This window comes from Callospermophilus lateralis, chromosome 17 (genome assembly GCF_048772815.1).
Source record: "Callospermophilus lateralis isolate mCalLat2 chromosome 17, mCalLat2.hap1, whole genome shotgun sequence".
NCBI lineage: Eukaryota > Metazoa > Chordata > Mammalia > Rodentia > Sciuridae > Callospermophilus > Callospermophilus lateralis.
Window position 1 is genome coordinate 65,070,878 of NC_135321.1, and position 18,835 is coordinate 65,089,712.

Here is an 18,835-nt window from a genome sequence, read left to right on the forward strand (position 1 = left end):
GGGTGGTCCCTGGAGTGGATGTGAGATACTCTGAGAGCACAGAGGGGAGGAACCCAGCTGAGAGGATTCTCTTCTCCTGCAGCATTCCTTCTTTCTGACAGTTGGAAACATAAAGCAATACCTTTTGCAACAATTTATTTTGCAAACAATTTATTTTGTTGAAATTTGAAAGTGTGGCAAATTGTTTTGCTTGGTAATTAATAGCAGCAGTGTAAATTTATGTATTCCTGATGAAAAATAATTTGTCAGTATATTAAAAAGTTCAAAATAGTTCACTATAATAAAAAAGGTTAAAGTCTAGAAAAAACTTGATTGTCCATTAATTGGGGACTAGTTCAACTATGGTACAACCATTCACTGGAGTACTAGGAAACCATAAGGATTAAGGACTATCTCTTCATACCTTGTGGAGAAATCTCCAGGGTTTTTACTTGAAAGCATAGGGGAGAGTGTGCCTGCTGCACTGGCACTTTTGTGGGAGGGGGCAGATAGAACATTCTCAGGGATGTGCATGGCATCCTGACTGCCCCCACGCTACAAACCGATGGCGGAGAGGAAAGAGTTGGCACCTGGTTTAGCAGCGAAGTGGAATACTATACAGGCTGTCACATTAAAATCACATGGGTTCTGTGGTTGTAGAGAAACTTTAGTTTTTTTTAATTTATTTGTTTGTTTTAATTTTTAGTTGTAGATGGACACAATATCTTTATTTTATTTATTTTGTTTTATGTGGTGCTGAGGATCAAATCCAGTGCTTCACATGTGCTAGGCAAGCGCTCTACCACTGAGCCATACCCCCAACCCCCTTTAGTTTTAATATTTGGGGGAAAACCCACAAAATTTGCATATATTAGATAAAGAATAAAAGAAACTCTGGCAGTTTGAAGTTGTATGTCAGTTGTATTGTGACTGCGGGGGAATCACTTGATTTCAGAAACTCCCTTCCTCTTATTATTTAGCATTTGTACAGTAAATAAAATACGTAAAATTCTTAGTTAAAATTTATAAGTTTTTTCAGTGCTAATTCATACTTTTGAATGAGATCTGCCATACCTAAATAGATTACAAATAACAGGCCATGTTTAGAAAAAAGGTGGTAGATTCTTTGGTTGTAATTACAGTTGTAATTTGGAAATTTGCCTACTTTTTTTTTTTTTTGGTACCAGGGATTGAAACCAGAAGTGCTTAACCACTGAGCCACAACCATAGCCCTTTTTATATTTTAGAGACAGGGTCTTGTTGAGTTGCGTAGGGCCTTGCTGAGTTGCTTAGGGCTTTGCTAAGTTGCCAAGGCTGGTTTTGAACGATCCTCCTGCCTCAGCCTTCCAAGCTACTGGGATTACAGGTGTGCACCACTGTGCCTGGCCTGCCTGCTATTTTAAAAGGGGAAGAATTTAAGAATAGTAAAGTAAGATTAGAAGTGAGCTTTATGTATTTAATTTTATAAATACTAAACTAGATTTGTCCATGCAGAGTCTTCCTTTTCAAAATGCTCATCTATTGCAAACAGCTGAAACAGGACCCATCTGTTATTTCATTTATGCTTTAATTTGGCCTAGGCTTACAGAGTTTATTCAAGGGAAGTCTGAATGTTTGGTGGAGCCAGTGAATTAAGATCTCTGTCCACACAGGTTAGTTTACTGGACAGTGTGCACCACTCCCTGGAGTGGCTCCATGGAGAGAAACTTCTCCACCCTTCCTGGTACTTGTCCTCTGAGTTCTAAAGTCTGGCGGAAAGTGTGCTGCTTTTCTTACTGAGGAGATGGAGATTTAGTGATCCATCTTGGTTAACTGTATGGTGCTGAGTTAATCAAAAAGATTGCCATGTAGTTTTTTGTTGTTGTTGTTATTTCTTGTGATAAATACATGCTTATGCTCAGTGAGAAAACATTTTTATATTATGTAGTTGAAAATACTGATATGGTACTTTAAAAACAATTTTTTAGTTGTGGATGGATGCAATATCTTTTTAAAAAATTATTATTATTTTTTTTTATGTGGTGCTGAGGATCAAACATGGTGCCTCACACAAGCTAGGCAAGCGCTCTGCTACTGACCACAACACAGGTCCAATATGGTACTTTTTTGCAAATAAGATTTTATACTATAAATGTTTGTGACTAAATATGATTAAAAACATTTGAATTTCTGTATCTGAGAACAAATTATGGGAAAAACTGGAAGCTAATATTTTAAAATTTATTTTGTAATTGACATTATTTATGGGGCAGAGTATGAAATTCGAGTACACACATACAATCTGTGATGACCAAACCAGGGTAAGGAATTCAGTAGTATTAATAAAGTACTCTGATGTGATAAATGCTAAATAACTGAGAGAATGTAATTATGATTATATCAGTTCTATGGTTAAAGATCTCGCACATATTGTGGTATGCATTACAGAAAAAGAGGTAGACATACTGACTACCTTCTAACTTAAAGAAAAACTATATTATTAATTATGCCAAGTTTTCAGGAAAACTTCATGGTCTCTTATTGTGTAGTATTTCATTACTAAGTAGAAATAAAGTATCAGTTGTTAATAAATAGAATTTCCAAGTTACCCACAATGTCTTTGGTATCAAATAAAGGTTTTTCTCCTAGTTGGTACATTGTTTATGATGTATATGTTTTTTTATTTGCCAGAACAACAAAAGTGAGAAGGTTTCAAAATGTTGACATGTAAATAGGCTTTTTCCTCATCACATCAGTATAGGTGGGGTTTGCTGATACTTTCAAGTGCTGTTGAAAATATCTAGCAGAGTCCTATGAGTGCTGATGAAATTTTCTTGAAAATTAACTTTGAGTCCAGTATATTAATAATGATTCTATACAGGGAATTCAAATAATGGAATTGTGAAGACTTTAGAATGATGTTCAGGATTTTAAGAGCCAGGAAACTGGAAAAGATTTTCAACAGAACCAAATGGAAATTTGAGAGCCAAAAAACCACAGTAACTAAAATAAAAGTTGAATGGATTGGTTCAGTAGCAGACTAGACAGAGCTGAAAAGAAAATGAGTGATGTAGAAAGTGTGGTCACTAGGAGACACACTGAGCAAAGTACAGGGACACCAAATGAACAAAACGTGCAGAATAGAGGGTCAGACACAAAGCTGGTGCATGTAATTAAAGTCTTAAAGGAGAGCAAAGAAGAGAAGGGCTGATAGCAGTATTGAAGACACACTGTTTTTCCAACACCATGATCTGATTTCATTAGAGCAAAACTGCAAAACACCACATTTAAAATCAGCCAGAGGAAAAAAGATGACTTCAAAGGAACATCAGTGAAACTGCACCAGAGGTCTCAGTTGAAAGGATGGAACTGGAAGACAGGGAGTGCCATCTTCAGAGTCCTGACAGTCTAGCATTACTCAGTGGAATAACTGTCAGCAGTAAAGGTGAAATACCTCTTCTGACAGAGAAGACAAAGACCATGCCAGGTGGAAGCTCGGGGATGCAGGGAGATTTGAAGAACAAAGAAAAAGATAAACATGAAAGTAAATCAAAAAGAATACTAACTGCATAAAACAATAATAATGACTTGTGTGGTTTAGACCATACTGAGTTAAAACACCCAACTTCAGCACAAGTGAGAAAGTAATTGGAGGTAGTACTGTCAGGTCCTGGAATGGTGTGGCCAGAGGTTTGTGTTAGCCAGCCTTCCCTTTCTGTAATGAATACCCGAGAATAAATACCAGCTTATAAAGAGAAGAGTTATTTTGGCTCAGTTCTAAGGTCTTAATCTGTGGCCAATTGACCCATTTCTTTGGGGTCTACATTGAAGTAGCTCTTCATGGCAGGGAGATTGTGGTAGAACAAACTGGTCACCTGTGGCCAGGAACTGAGCAAGAGGACAGCACGTCCCCAGTGACCAGGCCTCCAATTGGACCCTCCTGTTAGAGATCCCACCACCCCCTTTGGCAGCATATCCCCAGTGACCAGGAGTCCCCTAGACCCTCCTCTTAGAGATCCCACCACCTCCCAGAGAATGGAGCTGGCACCTCGTCTTCAACACGCGGTTCTTTGGGGGACAAGTCCAGACCGTAGCAGGTTAGAGCACTAATTTATTAGATTGTGATGAAGAACATAGCCCATCTCTAGGGAAGCCAATAAAAGAAAGTAAAATAATTTGTAGATTTTGAGCTGGTAGGGGAGGGGACAAGGTCATAAAATAATTTTGACTGTGTGAAAGAAGAAATGGGAAGAATGATAAAGCTTTGAACAGAGAGCAGTTGGACAGGTAGAGGCACGTGGAGGACAGTGTCCTAACACCTGAATTGGTGGGACTGCTCTTGCTCAGGACGGTAGCAGCCACAGCTCGATCACCTGAGATGATGTGCAAAAAGTGTAAAATGCATATTGCATTCCAAAACACCCAGAAATAATGTAAAATATCTCCTTAAGAATTTTTATATTGACTGTAATTTGAAGTATTGTATAATATGTATTTTATCAGGTTAGCTAAACTATATTCTCAAGGTCAGTTTCAGTGTTTTTTTGTACTCTTTATGTGTTCAGCAGAAAACTCTTAAGTCACGTATGTGGCTCACACTGTTTCTATGGATTGTACTCGCCGAAAACACTCTAATTAAAAGAGAAATATTTTTAGACTGCATTAAAAATACAAAATCCAGCCATATGTTCTTACAAAGGACATATTCATAAATACAAGGACAAAGAAAACTTGAAAGTAAAAGAACAAAAAAAGATACAGCATTCTAACCAAAAGAAAGCTATTGTAGATATTCTTTTCAGATAAACTGGACTTAAAATGCATTACTACAGATAAAAAGTATACTTAGTGATAGAAATTTGATTCACTAAAGAGAAGTAGCAATTCTAAATTTGTGTGCACCTAATAACAGCCTATAACTAGTCGCATTAACAACATATTGAATTAAATAAAATTAAAATTGATAAAATTATATGGAGAAATTGACAGATCCATGGTCCTTGAGGGAGGTTTTGTGTCTCTCAGCATCCATCAAAGAAAGGGTATGTGGACAGTGGGAACAGCAAACTGACATCATGGGACCCAGCACCCAGAGTACATGTTCTTTTTAAGTTTGTGTGGAACAATGAAAAATTTGACCATTCTAGGACATGAAACAAGTCTTTCTGGGTGTCCAAGGGTTAAAATTATATTAACCATATATATTTGACTTTACCTGTGGAAAGCGACCTGTGTTCTACAGAAACCGTACTTCATGTTTTGAACCTTGATCTTTTCCCAAGCTAGCAGTTTCCCGAGCTGGGCGGTTCAGCAAGCCACCGCTCCCAGCTAGCTCATGCCCTCCACCACGATGCTGACTTCCTTCACAGTGATTATTAGAATTTACAGTTCCCAGATCGACTGTTGAGCAAGGTGTGAGTCAGGAGTTGTTGCATGATTTTCAGGCCTGGCACTATTAAAAGCATGGGGACAGTTTTCCCTATTGCTGTGCCTGCCACGCAGAGCGTGCCGAGTATACACTCAGGCAGGCATCTTCTTTGGCCTTTCTGATTGGGCTCAATGGTCCAGTGATTGCAGCTCTGAAGGAAGCCCTAGTACCAAGTTCTCCCACTGAGTGCTTCTCCCTAAGAATGGATGCATCTGGCCCTGCGTTCTACCCAGCCCCACCAAACAAACAAACAACAACAACAACAAAAAAAACCAATAACCCAGTCCCTCTCTTCCTCCTGCCCTGGCATTTCCATTTCCAGCTTAGTACTCTTCAATTGATGGCAATTATTAAAATGTAATGACATGTTCATTTAGTATTTGTATTTTTTTTTGAGAGAGAGAGAGAGAGAGAGAGAGAGAGAGAGAGAAAGAATTTTATTATTTATTTTTTAGTTATCGGCGGACACAACATCTTTGTTTGTATGTGGTGCTGAGGATCGAACCCGGGCCGCACGCATGCCAGGCGAGCGCGATACCACTTGAGCCACATCCCCAGCCCCTAGTAATTGTATTAATGTCAAATTTATTAAGGGAAAACTTATTTACAGCATTTATTTATTTAATGTACCCAGGGACACTTTACCACTGAGCTACATCTCCAGCCCTTTTCATTTTTGAGACGGGGTCTTGCTAAGTTGTTGAGTCTGACCTTGAACTTGTGGTCCACCTGCCCCAGCCTCCTGAGTCATAGGGATTACAGGTGTATGCCACCACACCTGGCTCTTATAGCTTTTTAATGTAAATGGAGTACTTTAAAATATAGCTATTGTATATGGATATATAATTATTATAGAAAAATGGTTATTCCAGTGCATTGGACTCCTGGGAGGTATCTTTGCAATCTAATAAAATAAATGGTGCATGTATGATGAAGTTCACTATTATGTGAAATTATAATGCACCATTTAAAGATTTGAAAACAAATAAAGTGGTATATTGTCTGCATGACATTAAATGGTGTATTTTGCTGCAAATGATGATGTGAGGGTCATGTGCTCTGTGGAGTCCAGGATGGCAGGACAGGAAGCATCAGTGGGCTCCTGCTGCCCTTTTGTTCCACTCCCAAGCACCTTCTCCTGAGTCCAAATGTTTTCCTGACATTCTTTTTACTACTTATAAAGGTCAACATGTACTAGAGTGAGCCTGGGCCTCAGTACCAGGTAGTATTGTGATAGTATCCCTCTTCTCAGATCTCTGACTGTGGACAGGTTAACCTGGCTTCTCTCACTGTCATCTTCCTTTGCACAAAAAGGGGAAAAGTCAGGGTTTCACAGAATAGTACATGATAATAGGCTGCCTAATGGCATGTCAGATATAGGACCTGGCATGACAACAGTTGAGTATATAGTAGCTGTTAAGATACTCTCATTTTTACCAGTAAATGGTAATTCCCTTTCTGTTCCCAACCTAAACTTTGATACATGCCTGGTCATTTTCAGGGAGAAGCTAATTCAGCCAGCCTCGTGTATTGTTGAGCATTGGTTGGTTACTGGTCCTCCCCATGTAATTGTGTAGGAACTGATGGCCCTGGGTGAGGAGGGTTGCCTTTCTGTCTCACGGGAGCATACATAGGTGCGGCTGCTTTCCCGGTATGAACCCTGACCACAGACCTTCTCTGTTGATTTCCTCTTCTGTAGCTGTGTGCTGCTCATCTCCCAGCTGAGTCAGAGGCACCAAATCATTATCAGGCAGTGTGTCGTGCACTGTTTGCTGAAACCATGGAGCTCCACACGTTCCTGACTAAAATCAAGAGTGCAAAGGAGGTGAGTGCTGTCTGCTGATGTCGGGGATGGCACACGTGAGTCCTCAACCTTGTCCTCCCTGTGAACCTTAAAATGTCCATCCCCATCCTGCTTTCTGGTGAGTACTGGAACCTGTTTAGGAAAGAAGCAACTTAGGCATAAGGAAGTCTCTTCTTTTTTTTTTTTTTTTTTAAAAGAGAGAGAATTTTTTTTTTAAATATTTGTTTTTCAGTGGACACAGCATCTTTATGAGGTGCTGAGGATCCAACCCAGCGCCCCGCGCATGCCAGGCGAACGCGTTACCGCTTGAGCCACATCCCCAGCTCCAGGAAATCTCTTGTTACATATGAGCAGCGTGAATCCATTTTATAAAACAAAGGTTTTCATGAAGTTTCCTTCCTAGTGGGGAACAAGGACGCCTCAGCTGGCTGCACCAGCTTCCCGCATACCTGCTTGTCACCTGCCCTGCCATGCTTTCTTTTGTCCATTCTGAAACATGTTAGTGCCTTTTTCAGGAAAGGACAGGAACTCTGAAAGAAGGTGACCCCTACTTCTGATTGGATTTGATGAAAGATTTAGTGGAGGAGCTTGGAATTAATGTATGGATAACCTAAAACCTTACTTGGGATATCTTTTTTATTGTTTATTAATGCCTGTGAGTTTAAAATATTGTGTCACTCTATTTAGAGGGTGAATCATCATGTTCTGAGTTAGATGGTTGTGAAGATTCAGTGAGATCTCATCTGAAATGGCACAGCATTCTGGATCACGATAGGGAACAGAAGCAGTATTTCAATGCCTTAAGTACAGAGTTTATCTGAAGCACTAGACTAAGATTCACTATGCATGATTTGGGGAGAGACACATATTGGATGCAGAATCAAAGAAGGAAAAAGTAACCTCATTGCCAAGTAAGACTTAGCCCTGGTAAAAAGGAGGTGAGGGGTGTCTCAGCCACATCATCCTCAATAATCTGCCCTTACCTGAGTCCGTCAGGTACCTGTGAAGATGAGCTTTGGGCTTCTTCATTTGCTCTAGCCAGCACACTGCCTACAGTCTTTTTTTTTTTTTGTAATGGTAGGCCAGTGAGAAGCTATGCCTTTTTTTTTTTTTTTTTTTTTTTTAAGTTCATAAAATTGGACCCAAGAGGAAAGACATCACCAGGCCAGGGTGGAGAAAGGCGAACTGTATGTTATTTGGAGGGTCATTGCACATGTTACGGACCGGCTGCCCAGCATGGATGGGTTCAGAGGAAACAGCAGCTGATACAGCTTCCAAGTGAATATGTGAAAACACCCCCAACTAAGTTGTAGTAAGTGGTAGGAAAGGTCACAGTTTAAGGCTGTCCTCTTCTTCCTGGTTAGGTGAGGTTGAGGTTGCTCTCCGCAGAGCTTCAGTTCAAGGATGTGAGTACAGTGCTGCAGAGTTAGTACGGCAGATTGAATGGCTTCTGACATCTCCAGCACAGATGTGCTCAGAAGCTGCTTCTTTTTTTTTTTACAGAGAGAGAGAATTTTAATACTTATTTATTTATTTAGTTTTCAGTGGACACAACATCGTTGCTTGTATGTGGTGCTGAGGATCGAACCCGGGCCGCACGCATGCCAGGCGAGCGCGCTACCGCTTGAGCCACATCTCCAGCCCTCAGAAGCTGCTTCTGAGCATAAAGAACAGCATTAGTATTTTTACCACTGTACCCCACCCAGTGAGCTTCTTAAAAAGTTTCCTTGGCTCCTAATTAGAACTTGACTCTTCCAGATACGCAAACACATTCTCAGAAAGAGGTTTAACCATGATCCAAGTCTGTTTAAATAAGAAAACTGGCAGTTGGAGAAGCAATGCCGGGTGCTGGGCTTGAGGGACCACCCAGGCAGTTGGAGCAGCAGTGCTGGGTGCTGGGTGCTGGGCCTGGGGGACCAGCCAGGCCTTGGGGTGGGTTCCAGCCGCGTCTCCATCCGCCCTGCTTCCCCACCCCTCCTGCTCTGTGCCTTGCTGTTGATCACCCTCAGTCTTGCCCGACTGCTCAGGCTCTTCTGGGCACTGTCTCCTGGTTCTCTCTCTGCACAGCTTCTGTGCCTGTGGCCGCCCTGGGCAGTTGCCTTCTTTCTTTGACGCTTATGCAGTCCCCCAGTCAGTCTCAACCCTCCATTGCTGTCATCAGCTCCTCTCGGGGGAGTTCAAGAAAAGAAGAAAAATGGCACAGTCCTGCCATTCCTCTTGTTGGGGCTCTGCCACCTAATTACACCTTCTCCTCATAAAAACCTGTGTTTGTCACATGTCAGAACCCTGGCCCTGGTTCCGCTTCTGGCCCAGCGCCTGTCCTCAGGCCTGGCCCACTGCAGCCAGCGCAGTGACTGTCTTCCGGTCTATCAGCCCTTCCGGCTCCACTTCCTTTCTTGTCTGGACTGGGTTCAGTCACTTTCCAGGAGTCTGTGTCCGCTGTCTTGCCTCCATCATGACAACAGCCTCCTTGCAGGTGGCCTTCATCACCGAGACCCTCTCCGTCCAGTTCATCTTCCTCTTTGTTGATGGCTAATTTTTGTAGATCACAGAGTAGGAGGCCTGCTCCAGGCCCAAATCCTGTGTGTTGTGTGTGCCCTATGACCCAGCACAGGAGGTGACAGGTGTGACCTGGCAGGCTTGTGGGCAGGTGGCCTGCCTGCCCCCTTCCACCTTGGTGCCAGCCAGTGCGCTGTTGGTCTCTGCCGGGGCACAGGGACTCACAGCCTGCCTCCCCAGCGCTGGGCAGCCCTCCCCTCTGATCCACGCCTTCCATTCCTGGCCCCTCCCCTTTCCTCCTGTGGGCCCCCGGTGAGCTTTCTGTCCAGTACTGCTCAGCAGTGACATCCTTCCCCTGCCTGCAGGACTCTTGACCCTGCCTCAGTGCCGTCTGTTGGAATTAGCAGGCCAGGGGCAGCCAGCGCTTTCCTGCCTGGCCTCTCGCCTGCCCCATTGTAGGAGGCAGTAGCTCCTTTCTTAGGCTGGTTGTCCTGACTGACTGCTCTGACCCCAGGGACTTGCTGTCCTGGTTAACATGGCACCCTGTCACTGTGGAGAACAGTTAAAGTTCATTGTGATGGAGGCCTCCAGTGTGCGTCATCTATTTAGGTTTTGTTCTCTCTCTCTTTTTTTTTTTTTTTTTTTTTTTGGTACCAGGGATTGAACTCAGGGACTCTCAACCCCTGAGCCACCTCCCCAGCTCTATTTTGTATTTTACTTAGAGACAGGATCTCCCTGAGTTGCTTAGCACCTCACCACTGCTGAGGCTGGCTTTGAACTCTCAGTCTTCCCGCCTCAGCCTCCTAAGCTGCTGGAGTGACAGATGTGTGCCACCGTGCCCGCCTGGTTTTGTTCTTCTTCACAGTGCTGCCTTCCTCATGTGTACATCACCCTGTGCTGTTGGAGAGCATCATGCTGTCTATGTTTGCAGCCCTTGCATGCTGGGCTCTTTTTATGTGGTCAGCCCCTATCAAGCCCTGCCCTCTTGCTGCTTTCTGTGTGACATCCTCATCACTTCCCTCCACCCCTAACAGCACTGACCCCTCTGCTGCCCCTGCCTCTCTTGTGTCCTCTCACTTTTCAGACTCAGTGACGGCCATTTGCTTACATCCTTGAGACTCGTCTCCACAACTGGACCAGGTGCTGGTTTGTGTTTGAAGCCATCACGCCGTGTGGGGCACGTAGGAAACCCTCTAGAAACGCTTGCTGAACTGAAATCATTCATATGCTTCTGTGTCTTCCCAGAACCCAAAGGATTTCTTCTGGTTGAAAGGAGTCAGTTTTGAAAGCATATTTGGAAGATCTTGGTCACGTAGTCCAGTGAACATGGGAACATTTATGGACTGTAGATGAGGTCTTCTTCTGTTCTTGCCATTCTGTAAGCTTGCACGCCTTCATCTAGTAAGGAGTCCTGACAGGCGAGCCGTGGAGCACATGCAAATTTGGCTCTGAGAGGTTCTGAGCCATTTAGTTACACAAACTGCCTGTCAGCACTGAGGTCTCAGGATGAAGTCTTGCAGGGTCACATAGGTTTTCTTATGACATAAAACACACAATTTAGGAAAAAAGAAAAGACATAGAAATTTTAAATAAAAAACAAGTAGGTTTTCTTTTATAATATATAAGGTATTCTTGAAATGAAAGAAAGTTTTCATAGATGTTAGTTCATGTATGTATGTCAGTGGTTTTAACCTTAAGAATGCTGAGTTCACACTACTAATAAAATATTACATATTTATTTGATATTTTTTCTTGAGGATCTCAAATACTTAATGCATTTTAAGAATCAGACAGTATTGCTGGGCATGGTGTCACACACCTGTAATCCCAGCAACTCAGGAGGCTGAGGCAGGAGGATTGTGATTTCAAAGCCAGCCTCAGCAACTTAGCAAGACCCTGTCTCTAAATAAAATAAAACAGGATGGGTGCTAGAGATATAGTTCAGTTGGTAGAGTGCCTGCCTTGCATGCACAAGGTCCTGGGTTCAGTCCATGGTACTAAAAAAAAAAAAAAAAAAGGAGGGGGCACTGGGGATTTGGCTCAGTGGTAAGTGCCCCTGGGTTCAATCCCAAGTACCCCCCCCAAAAAAAAAAAAAAATCAGCAGTCTATATAAGTTTGAGCCAAGTGAAATTTTCAAAATAGCCTCAGAGTAAACAAAATAAAAAGTTAAATTATCAATGATCTTTCAAACTACCTTATATCAGTGTATAATTATGTCTGTGTTTATGTAACTTGGGGTAAAATCATAGTATATGAACATTTGAGCTCAGTTGCTGATACCCTTCCTGATTTAATGATCTGAAAGCACTTTAATTATATTCAATTCTTTATTTATTTAATTGGCAATGATTAAAATATAAAACCTGTCATGGTATACAATGCTTTGAAGTGTCAGGATTTTCAAAATCTGTTTTCAAGTGCCACCATTGTCCTATAAAGTGGCAGTAAGTACCCATTTACTGAATATGGGTACTTTAAGCTCCCCCCCTCCCATTTCTGGGTGCTAGAGACCTGCCCAGGGCCTCCACTCCAGAGCCTAGGTGGGTGTTTTCTTTGTTGTTTTGGGTTTGCTTTTTGTGGTCCTGGGAATAAATCCAAGGGCACTTTACCACTGAGTTACATCCCCAGACTTTTTCAGTTTATTTGAGAAAGGGTCTTACCGAGTTGCCCTTTGAACTTATGGTTGCCCTTTGAACTTGTCATTCTCCTTCAGCCTCCCAAGTAGCTGGGATTATAGGCGTGGTGAGACTGGGTTCTTCATAAAGTGCATTTCCTGGTATTTCATCATCTGTTCATTTTAGAGTACATTTGTTTCTATTCTGATCTCTTCTTATGATGTGATTTTCTTCTTAAATGACAAATAAAATCCTTTGAAGTTATTCTCTAAATGATAGAAAAGACTTGCATGGGCCTGCTGGATTGTCTCAGAGCAGTTTGATGTCCTTGGAAGGGAGCAGGCATGAGCATGCCTCATGCCTGGCGAGCAGCTGGATGTCCTGTATGTAAGGGTGGCGTGTAAACCTGACCTTCCATGTCAGGATGTGTTTTCTACAGATGGCATCCTCAGAGTGATGGGAGTCGTCTCCCCTGGCTGCGGCTGGCACCATGCATGCCACACCGCACTGAAGGTATTCCAGACCTTCAGTCATGTGAGAGGCGAGGCGTCTCAGGTAGTCAAGCCATCTTAGGTTTCTTCAGGGTTTTCATTGTCATTAGCCGAGTGTGATGATCTTTGATCCCAAGTGTGGCGACATCTGTGGTGCTTAGTTAGCTTCTTGTTGACGTCTTACCTCCTCTGATGAGTTCTTTGTTCATTCTCCCCTCGGTTATAATTTTCCACTCATATTCTTGAGGCATCTACTGCCAGTCACCTCAGGCTACCCCATGATGGTTCCTCATACTGGGCACTGTGCCCTGTACCTTCCTGTCTGGCAGCTGTCATGGGGACAGGTGTTTTCTTGGTTTCTCTCGTGTTCCTCTGTAGACATCAGTGAGCAGGTATCCCTGAGGGGTCTTTCTGCCTGATTCTGCAGCTGTGAACTTGAGATGTGCCACCGAGAGGAGCTGTACCACGCAGCTTGTCCCAAGCATACTGGGTGCTTGCAGGTGCAACTGGGGGTGCCGCGGGCTGCAGGCACCCTCCCCGAGGCCATCTCACCCCAGAGGCTCTTCCTTCAACTGCTGCGCCGCCTGTACTTCCCTTGCATGAGCATCCAGGGAGTCTGCACCCAGCTGAAGCTGCTCTTTCCTTCTTCTCCCCACAACAGAATGCCTGTTTCTGCTTAGGATCTAGGTCTGAGTCCACTGTCCAGAGTTCATTCTTCATCCTCTATTAGTGTGCAGTGCACCCGGCTCTGTCTTCTTCCAATTGCTGCTGGCATCATGTAGTAGTGACAGTGGACAGGCCTACCCTGCGCTGTGAGCTGCTGGGGGCATCCTGTAGTAGTACAGGGGACGGGCCTCCCCTGCACCTTGAGCTCCTGGGGGCGTTGTGTAGAAGTGACAGGGGACTGGCCTCCCCTGCACCGTGGGCTGCTGGGGGTGTCGGGTAGTGGACGGGCCTCCCCTGCACCGTGAGCTGCTGGGGGCAGGGGTCTCTTCACATTGTCAGAGTCCAGAATTGAGGCCCAGGATGAAATCTTGCGTGTTTTGTTTAGGTGTTTCCCTTGCTTCTTCCTCAGCTTGCCTTATGTCAGTAAAATCAGATTTTTTTTTTTAACAAATTATTCCATTTTGAAGAAGGTTAGCCTTCAGTTGCCAGTAGGAGGCAGGAGGCAACACCAGGAACCCTGCACTGTGGTCAGCCCTGGTCCTGCCCCTGGGCCAGCCCCTCATGTGTGTCTTGCTGTCCACAGTGAGAGGCTGAGGGGTTGGGGGAGATTGGGTGCCCTACTTGATTTTTATTAGTTTTTAAAAGATTTTCACGGTAGGACAGTTTATACACCCCAAAGCCCTGTGCAGCAGCTCAGAGCCCAGATAGCCTGCATCGCTGTCCTTACGACCCTGAGTGGCCCGCTCCTTGCTTATGTTGGCACTTAATCCTTGTGATATTCTTGTAATCAGGTAGCCCCGCCCTTTGCCTCTCATTTCTTCATATGTATAGGAAAACCCAAGTCTGGTTGTAATAAACTGGAACAGATTAGCCACTGAGGGAGATAGGAGGAATTGGATCAGCCGTGCCTTCCAGTATTTTAGAAACAACAAGTAACACATACCTGGGATGGCAGGTCAGGACTGCTGTGCACGTGATTGGCTGCGAGTCTCAATAGAGGAGAAGCAGTGAAGACGCTGGGGGTTTTGGTGTAGAATTGGCAGAATGTGATAGCTATTTCCAATATCAGAAATGCTAGTGGGTAAAGAAGTTCTAGGTTTAAGGAGAACGAGGACCAAATGGCAAAATTAGTTCATCCATGTAATATGTGACTGGTGTGCTCTGTGACATGTGCCACTGTAGCAGTAAGCAGCATTTCTGCCATACTTACCCCGCACTGGCTGCCACTGGGAGACATCAAGCACATTAACCCATTGGTTCCCGACAAGCCATTGTTAAGTGTCGTTACTGTTTTCCCCCGTTGGGAGTACAATGGTGAATAGGGTTATGATAGTTTGTTGTCGCTGCAACCAGAATACCCGAGAAGAACAACTTGTTTGGCTCTCAGTTTCAGAGGTCTCAGTCCATAGATGGCCAAATCCACTGCTCTGGGCCCAGGTCAGGCAGCACATCATGGGGGAAGGGCGAGGTGGAGGAAAGTTGCTCAGCCTCTGGCAGCTGGGAAGCAGAGCAAAGGGGCCTCAAGAAGATGCACCCTTCCAGGGCTCCCCTAGAGACCCCCTCCCCTGGTCATGCTGTCCCTTGCCTACAGCTACCACCCAGTCAGCTCGTTCAGACTAGGATGGGCCGACTAGGGCCCAGCTCTCACAGTCGAGCCCTTCCACCTCTGAACATCCTGCATCGACACAGGACTTCTGGGGGACACCCCTTACCCTAACCATAATAAAGGTGAATGGGTCTCTGTCCTCACAAAACTTCTAGCTGAGTAAGGGTGACCGTCTAGGAGCAGCCATCCTAGAGTAGTGTGAGAAGACTGATGTGTATGCAGGGTGCTGTGGATGCACCTAAGAGCGTCTTGAAGCCCAAGTGCCCAGCAAAATGGTGGATGCATACGGCCCTGTGAAGGCCCAGAGACAAGGGACAGGCAAGGGAGGAGGCAGTATAAGATGACAGGGGGAGGAAGGGGCAGACCTGTCCAAGGGCAGAGCCACTGTCTGAGGAGGAACATCCCAGGAGGATGCTCATGGGGAAGGCAGGTGCCTGATGGGGGTGGGCTTGAAGGCCCAGGCATTCTGACTGCTCATGGCCTAATGCTTTCTTCAGGAACCAGCATAAGTCTGTGGTGTGTGCTTCAGTGCTCCGACCCCTACTGCTGTGCTGCTTCCTTCCTTCATTCAGTGTGTCACGGAACATGTCTGTGTTCTGGGCAGTGAGCTTCTGAGCACATGCAGGTCACCAGGACTCGTTGAATTCAAGTGGCAGAATGACCCTTGTAATGAGTGAGGCATGCACAGAAACATGAACGAACGTCCCAGGTCTCGTCTCTTGCTGTTGATGACTAGGTGGAGAACAATTCAGTTGCAAGGTACAGTGAGTTTGTAGTTATTCAATCTTCTACAAATGGAACTCCTTTGTTTTAAAGGTGGTTTTGCTTTAAAATAGAAACTCTGTTAAACTTGTGTCCAGACAAAGGTAGATGTGTGAGGATGCAAGCTCCAATTTGCCGCATTAGATCAGGAATAGTGTGCGTGGGCTGGTGCCCAGAGCCCTGATGTTGAGAGGGGCCGCGCTTCAGAGAAAGCTCAGGAAGCCAGGTGAGGGGAAAGTCAGGGGTTACTTCCATTTTCTCTGTGTTCTCTCCCGATTTCTGATTTGCTTTTTAAAAATTCTGAAGCATGCAGCAGCTTGGGAGCTGAGGCAGGAGGATCGCAAGTTCAAAGCCAGCCTCAAGCTGCTTAAGTGAGGCCCCCAGCAACTCAGCAAGACCTTGTCTCAAAATAAAAGAAAGGACTGGGGATGTGGCTCAGTGGTTAAGTGCCCCTGGGTTCCATCCTTGGTAAATAAATAATCAATCAATCAATCAGTCTATAGCAGCTTAGATGGAAAGCCGGAACCTGAATCTGGGTCTATAAGCCTCTGACCCACAGTTCTTGGTCACGCAGCTCTAGTGAAAGAGCCCTGGAACAGCAGCTTCTCCGCCTTCCCTTCCCCTCCCTTCCTTCCACTTTCACATCCCCTTCCTCATCTGGACAGTATCTGCCATGAGATGATGTAAGCCAAGAGCATGCACTCCTCCAGTACCTAGGAACTAGGTCGCAGACAGAGAGTGAGCTAGAGAGGTCCCGGGGGCCAGGAATCCTGGTTGGATCTGGTGTCCAGACGTGGGGGCTTATTCTCAATAGCAGCACTTGCTTCATCTGAGATAAGCTTGCAATCTCAACATTTTTTCATGACCCGAAAGTCGTATGATGGTTTCATACTGAACTTACACTATGACTAGGTTAGTCCACTAGGCAATTTTAAATTTTCTCCCTAAAATGCATGGATTTCTGTTTGACTGCGTATCTGTTTTGTATTGCATTTCATTTAAAAGTTATGATTACTTGGCATTTCTAAATCCTTCTTTATTTTCTTTTTTAAGGTAAAGGTTCAACTTTTTTTAAAACAAATTTTTAGTTGTAGATAGACACAATAACTTTATTTATTTGTTTTTTATGTGGTGCTGAGGATGGAACCCAGTGCCTCACACATACTAGGCAAGTGCTCTACCACTGAGCTAGAACCCCAGCCTGTAAATCCTCCTCCTTACCCAGGTTCATTTCACTTTTATCTTCTTTTCAGGTAACTCTTCAGTCATCCATTTGATTGAACAACTTTATAAAGCTGATGGAATTTTGATCATTTCAGCAGCATTTATTAAGCATCTTCATTTTCAGTATACCCAGGATTTCATTTGAATTTCTGATTAGGTTTATTTATTATTTTTCTCCTCACCCAGACCATCATAAATGCTTAATATGAACTTCTTCGCTATAATTATCAAATGAAATTAATTAACAAATAAAATAACAGCAGCGTTGAATTAAATATTAATTTTAAAAATTCATATCACAAAGGTGATTTTTAAATTTTTCCTTTGTTAACTTCTTGCCCTTATTTATTTCGATTCTTTCTATGTAATTATCACAATAAATTATTTTTATCCAAGTTTAGTATTTTTTTTAGTGTTATGCTAGTGTACTTCTGCACAGTTCTGGTTGAATTTTAAGCAAGTTTTTTGTTTTTTTAAATATTTATTTTTTAATTGTAGTTGGACACAATTATTTATTTTGTTTACTTATTTTATGTGGTGCTGAGAATCGAACTCAGGGCCTTGCACATGCTAGGTTAGCACACTACCGCTGAGCCACAACCCCAGCCCTAAGAAAGTATTTTTATAAGGATGTATATTTTTTAAATATTAATTTCACTATTTTTGGTTTTAAATTTTAAAATTTAAAAAATTTTTAGAAGTACAAGTTAGGTTATGACAGTTTTACTATGAAAAACTATTGAATTATTCATCTTCACCTTCCATTCTGTTATACTGTGAAATGAGTTGAATTTTTTGTCTTTCATTTCTCAGAATGTTTTAAAAGTTGTCCTGAGGAAGGAAATACTTTCCCCTCTACCAGTGCTAATGGCTACCACTATTTAAGTAGCATTATTCTAGCCAGGTACAGTGGTGCCTTCTGTAGCCCTAGTAGCTCAGGGTCTGAGGCAGGAGAATCGCAGGTTTGAGGCCAACCTCAGTAAACAGCTCCCCCTGCCGCCGCCCACCCCCTGCCTCCCGCACCCCCCGCCCCTCCTCCCATACCCCACCCCACCCCACCCCTGCATCCCCCCCACCCCTCACCCCCAGTAGCACAGAACTGCAGCATTTAGGTGCCTGGCAATTCCTCCCTAGACCCAAGATGGTTTAATCCCTCCAAGTGGTGAACATGTCACTTTTGACAGACAGAATCTGCCACCAGATGCCTGTTTGTGTGGTTGCCATTTATTCATTTTAGTGAGGCCATCCATCATTTGTGACTTTCAGGGTCCTTATCCCAGCCTGTCTTCGTCTGACATGTTCCTATCGTGCATGTTGTGTGTGCACAGGACGTTTGTCACATTGCAGTCCTGGCTGCTCACTGCTGTCCCTGTTCAGATGTTTCACAAGAGTGCTTTAGTGAGAGATGGCGGAGGAGCTCCTCTAGGTGCCCGTTGCACAGGGGAAGTGACATGTAGTTTAAATGGTTAACGATGTGGAAAAAAGCAGTGATCTTTAAGATGGAGATTTAATCAAAAAGGGGAGACATGTCTGTGAGCTGACATTGAACTCTCATAAATGAATTAATATTATTCTCTGAGCATTTGACAGGCTTGTGATTCACAGGGTAGATTCTGTTTGTTTTTTCTTCAAGATGCCAGGAACTGAAAATGTTGGCATGGAGCAGTTCTAATTGCTAGCCTGACATGGTTATGTCAGAAATGTGGAGAGGTAATTACCATGTGGGTGCTCCCAATTAGAGCTTTCTCACCATATTCCAGGCACAGGTTGGCATCTGTGAT

General features: G+C 43.8%; 1 protein-coding gene across 2 annotated transcripts in view; it reads left to right on the forward strand.

The window, feature by feature from the left end:
• Positions 1–18,835, forward strand: part of Spire1 (spire type actin nucleation factor 1) — a 144,376-nt gene that overhangs the window by 66,820 nt on the left and 58,721 nt on the right. For both annotated transcript variants that reach the window (XM_076837208.1, XM_076837209.1), the window contains exon 4: positions 7,086–7,211. In XM_076837208.1, the coding sequence (XP_076693323.1) occupies positions 7,086–7,211 (126 nt within the window). The remainder of the gene's footprint in view (positions 1–7,085; positions 7,212–18,835) is intronic.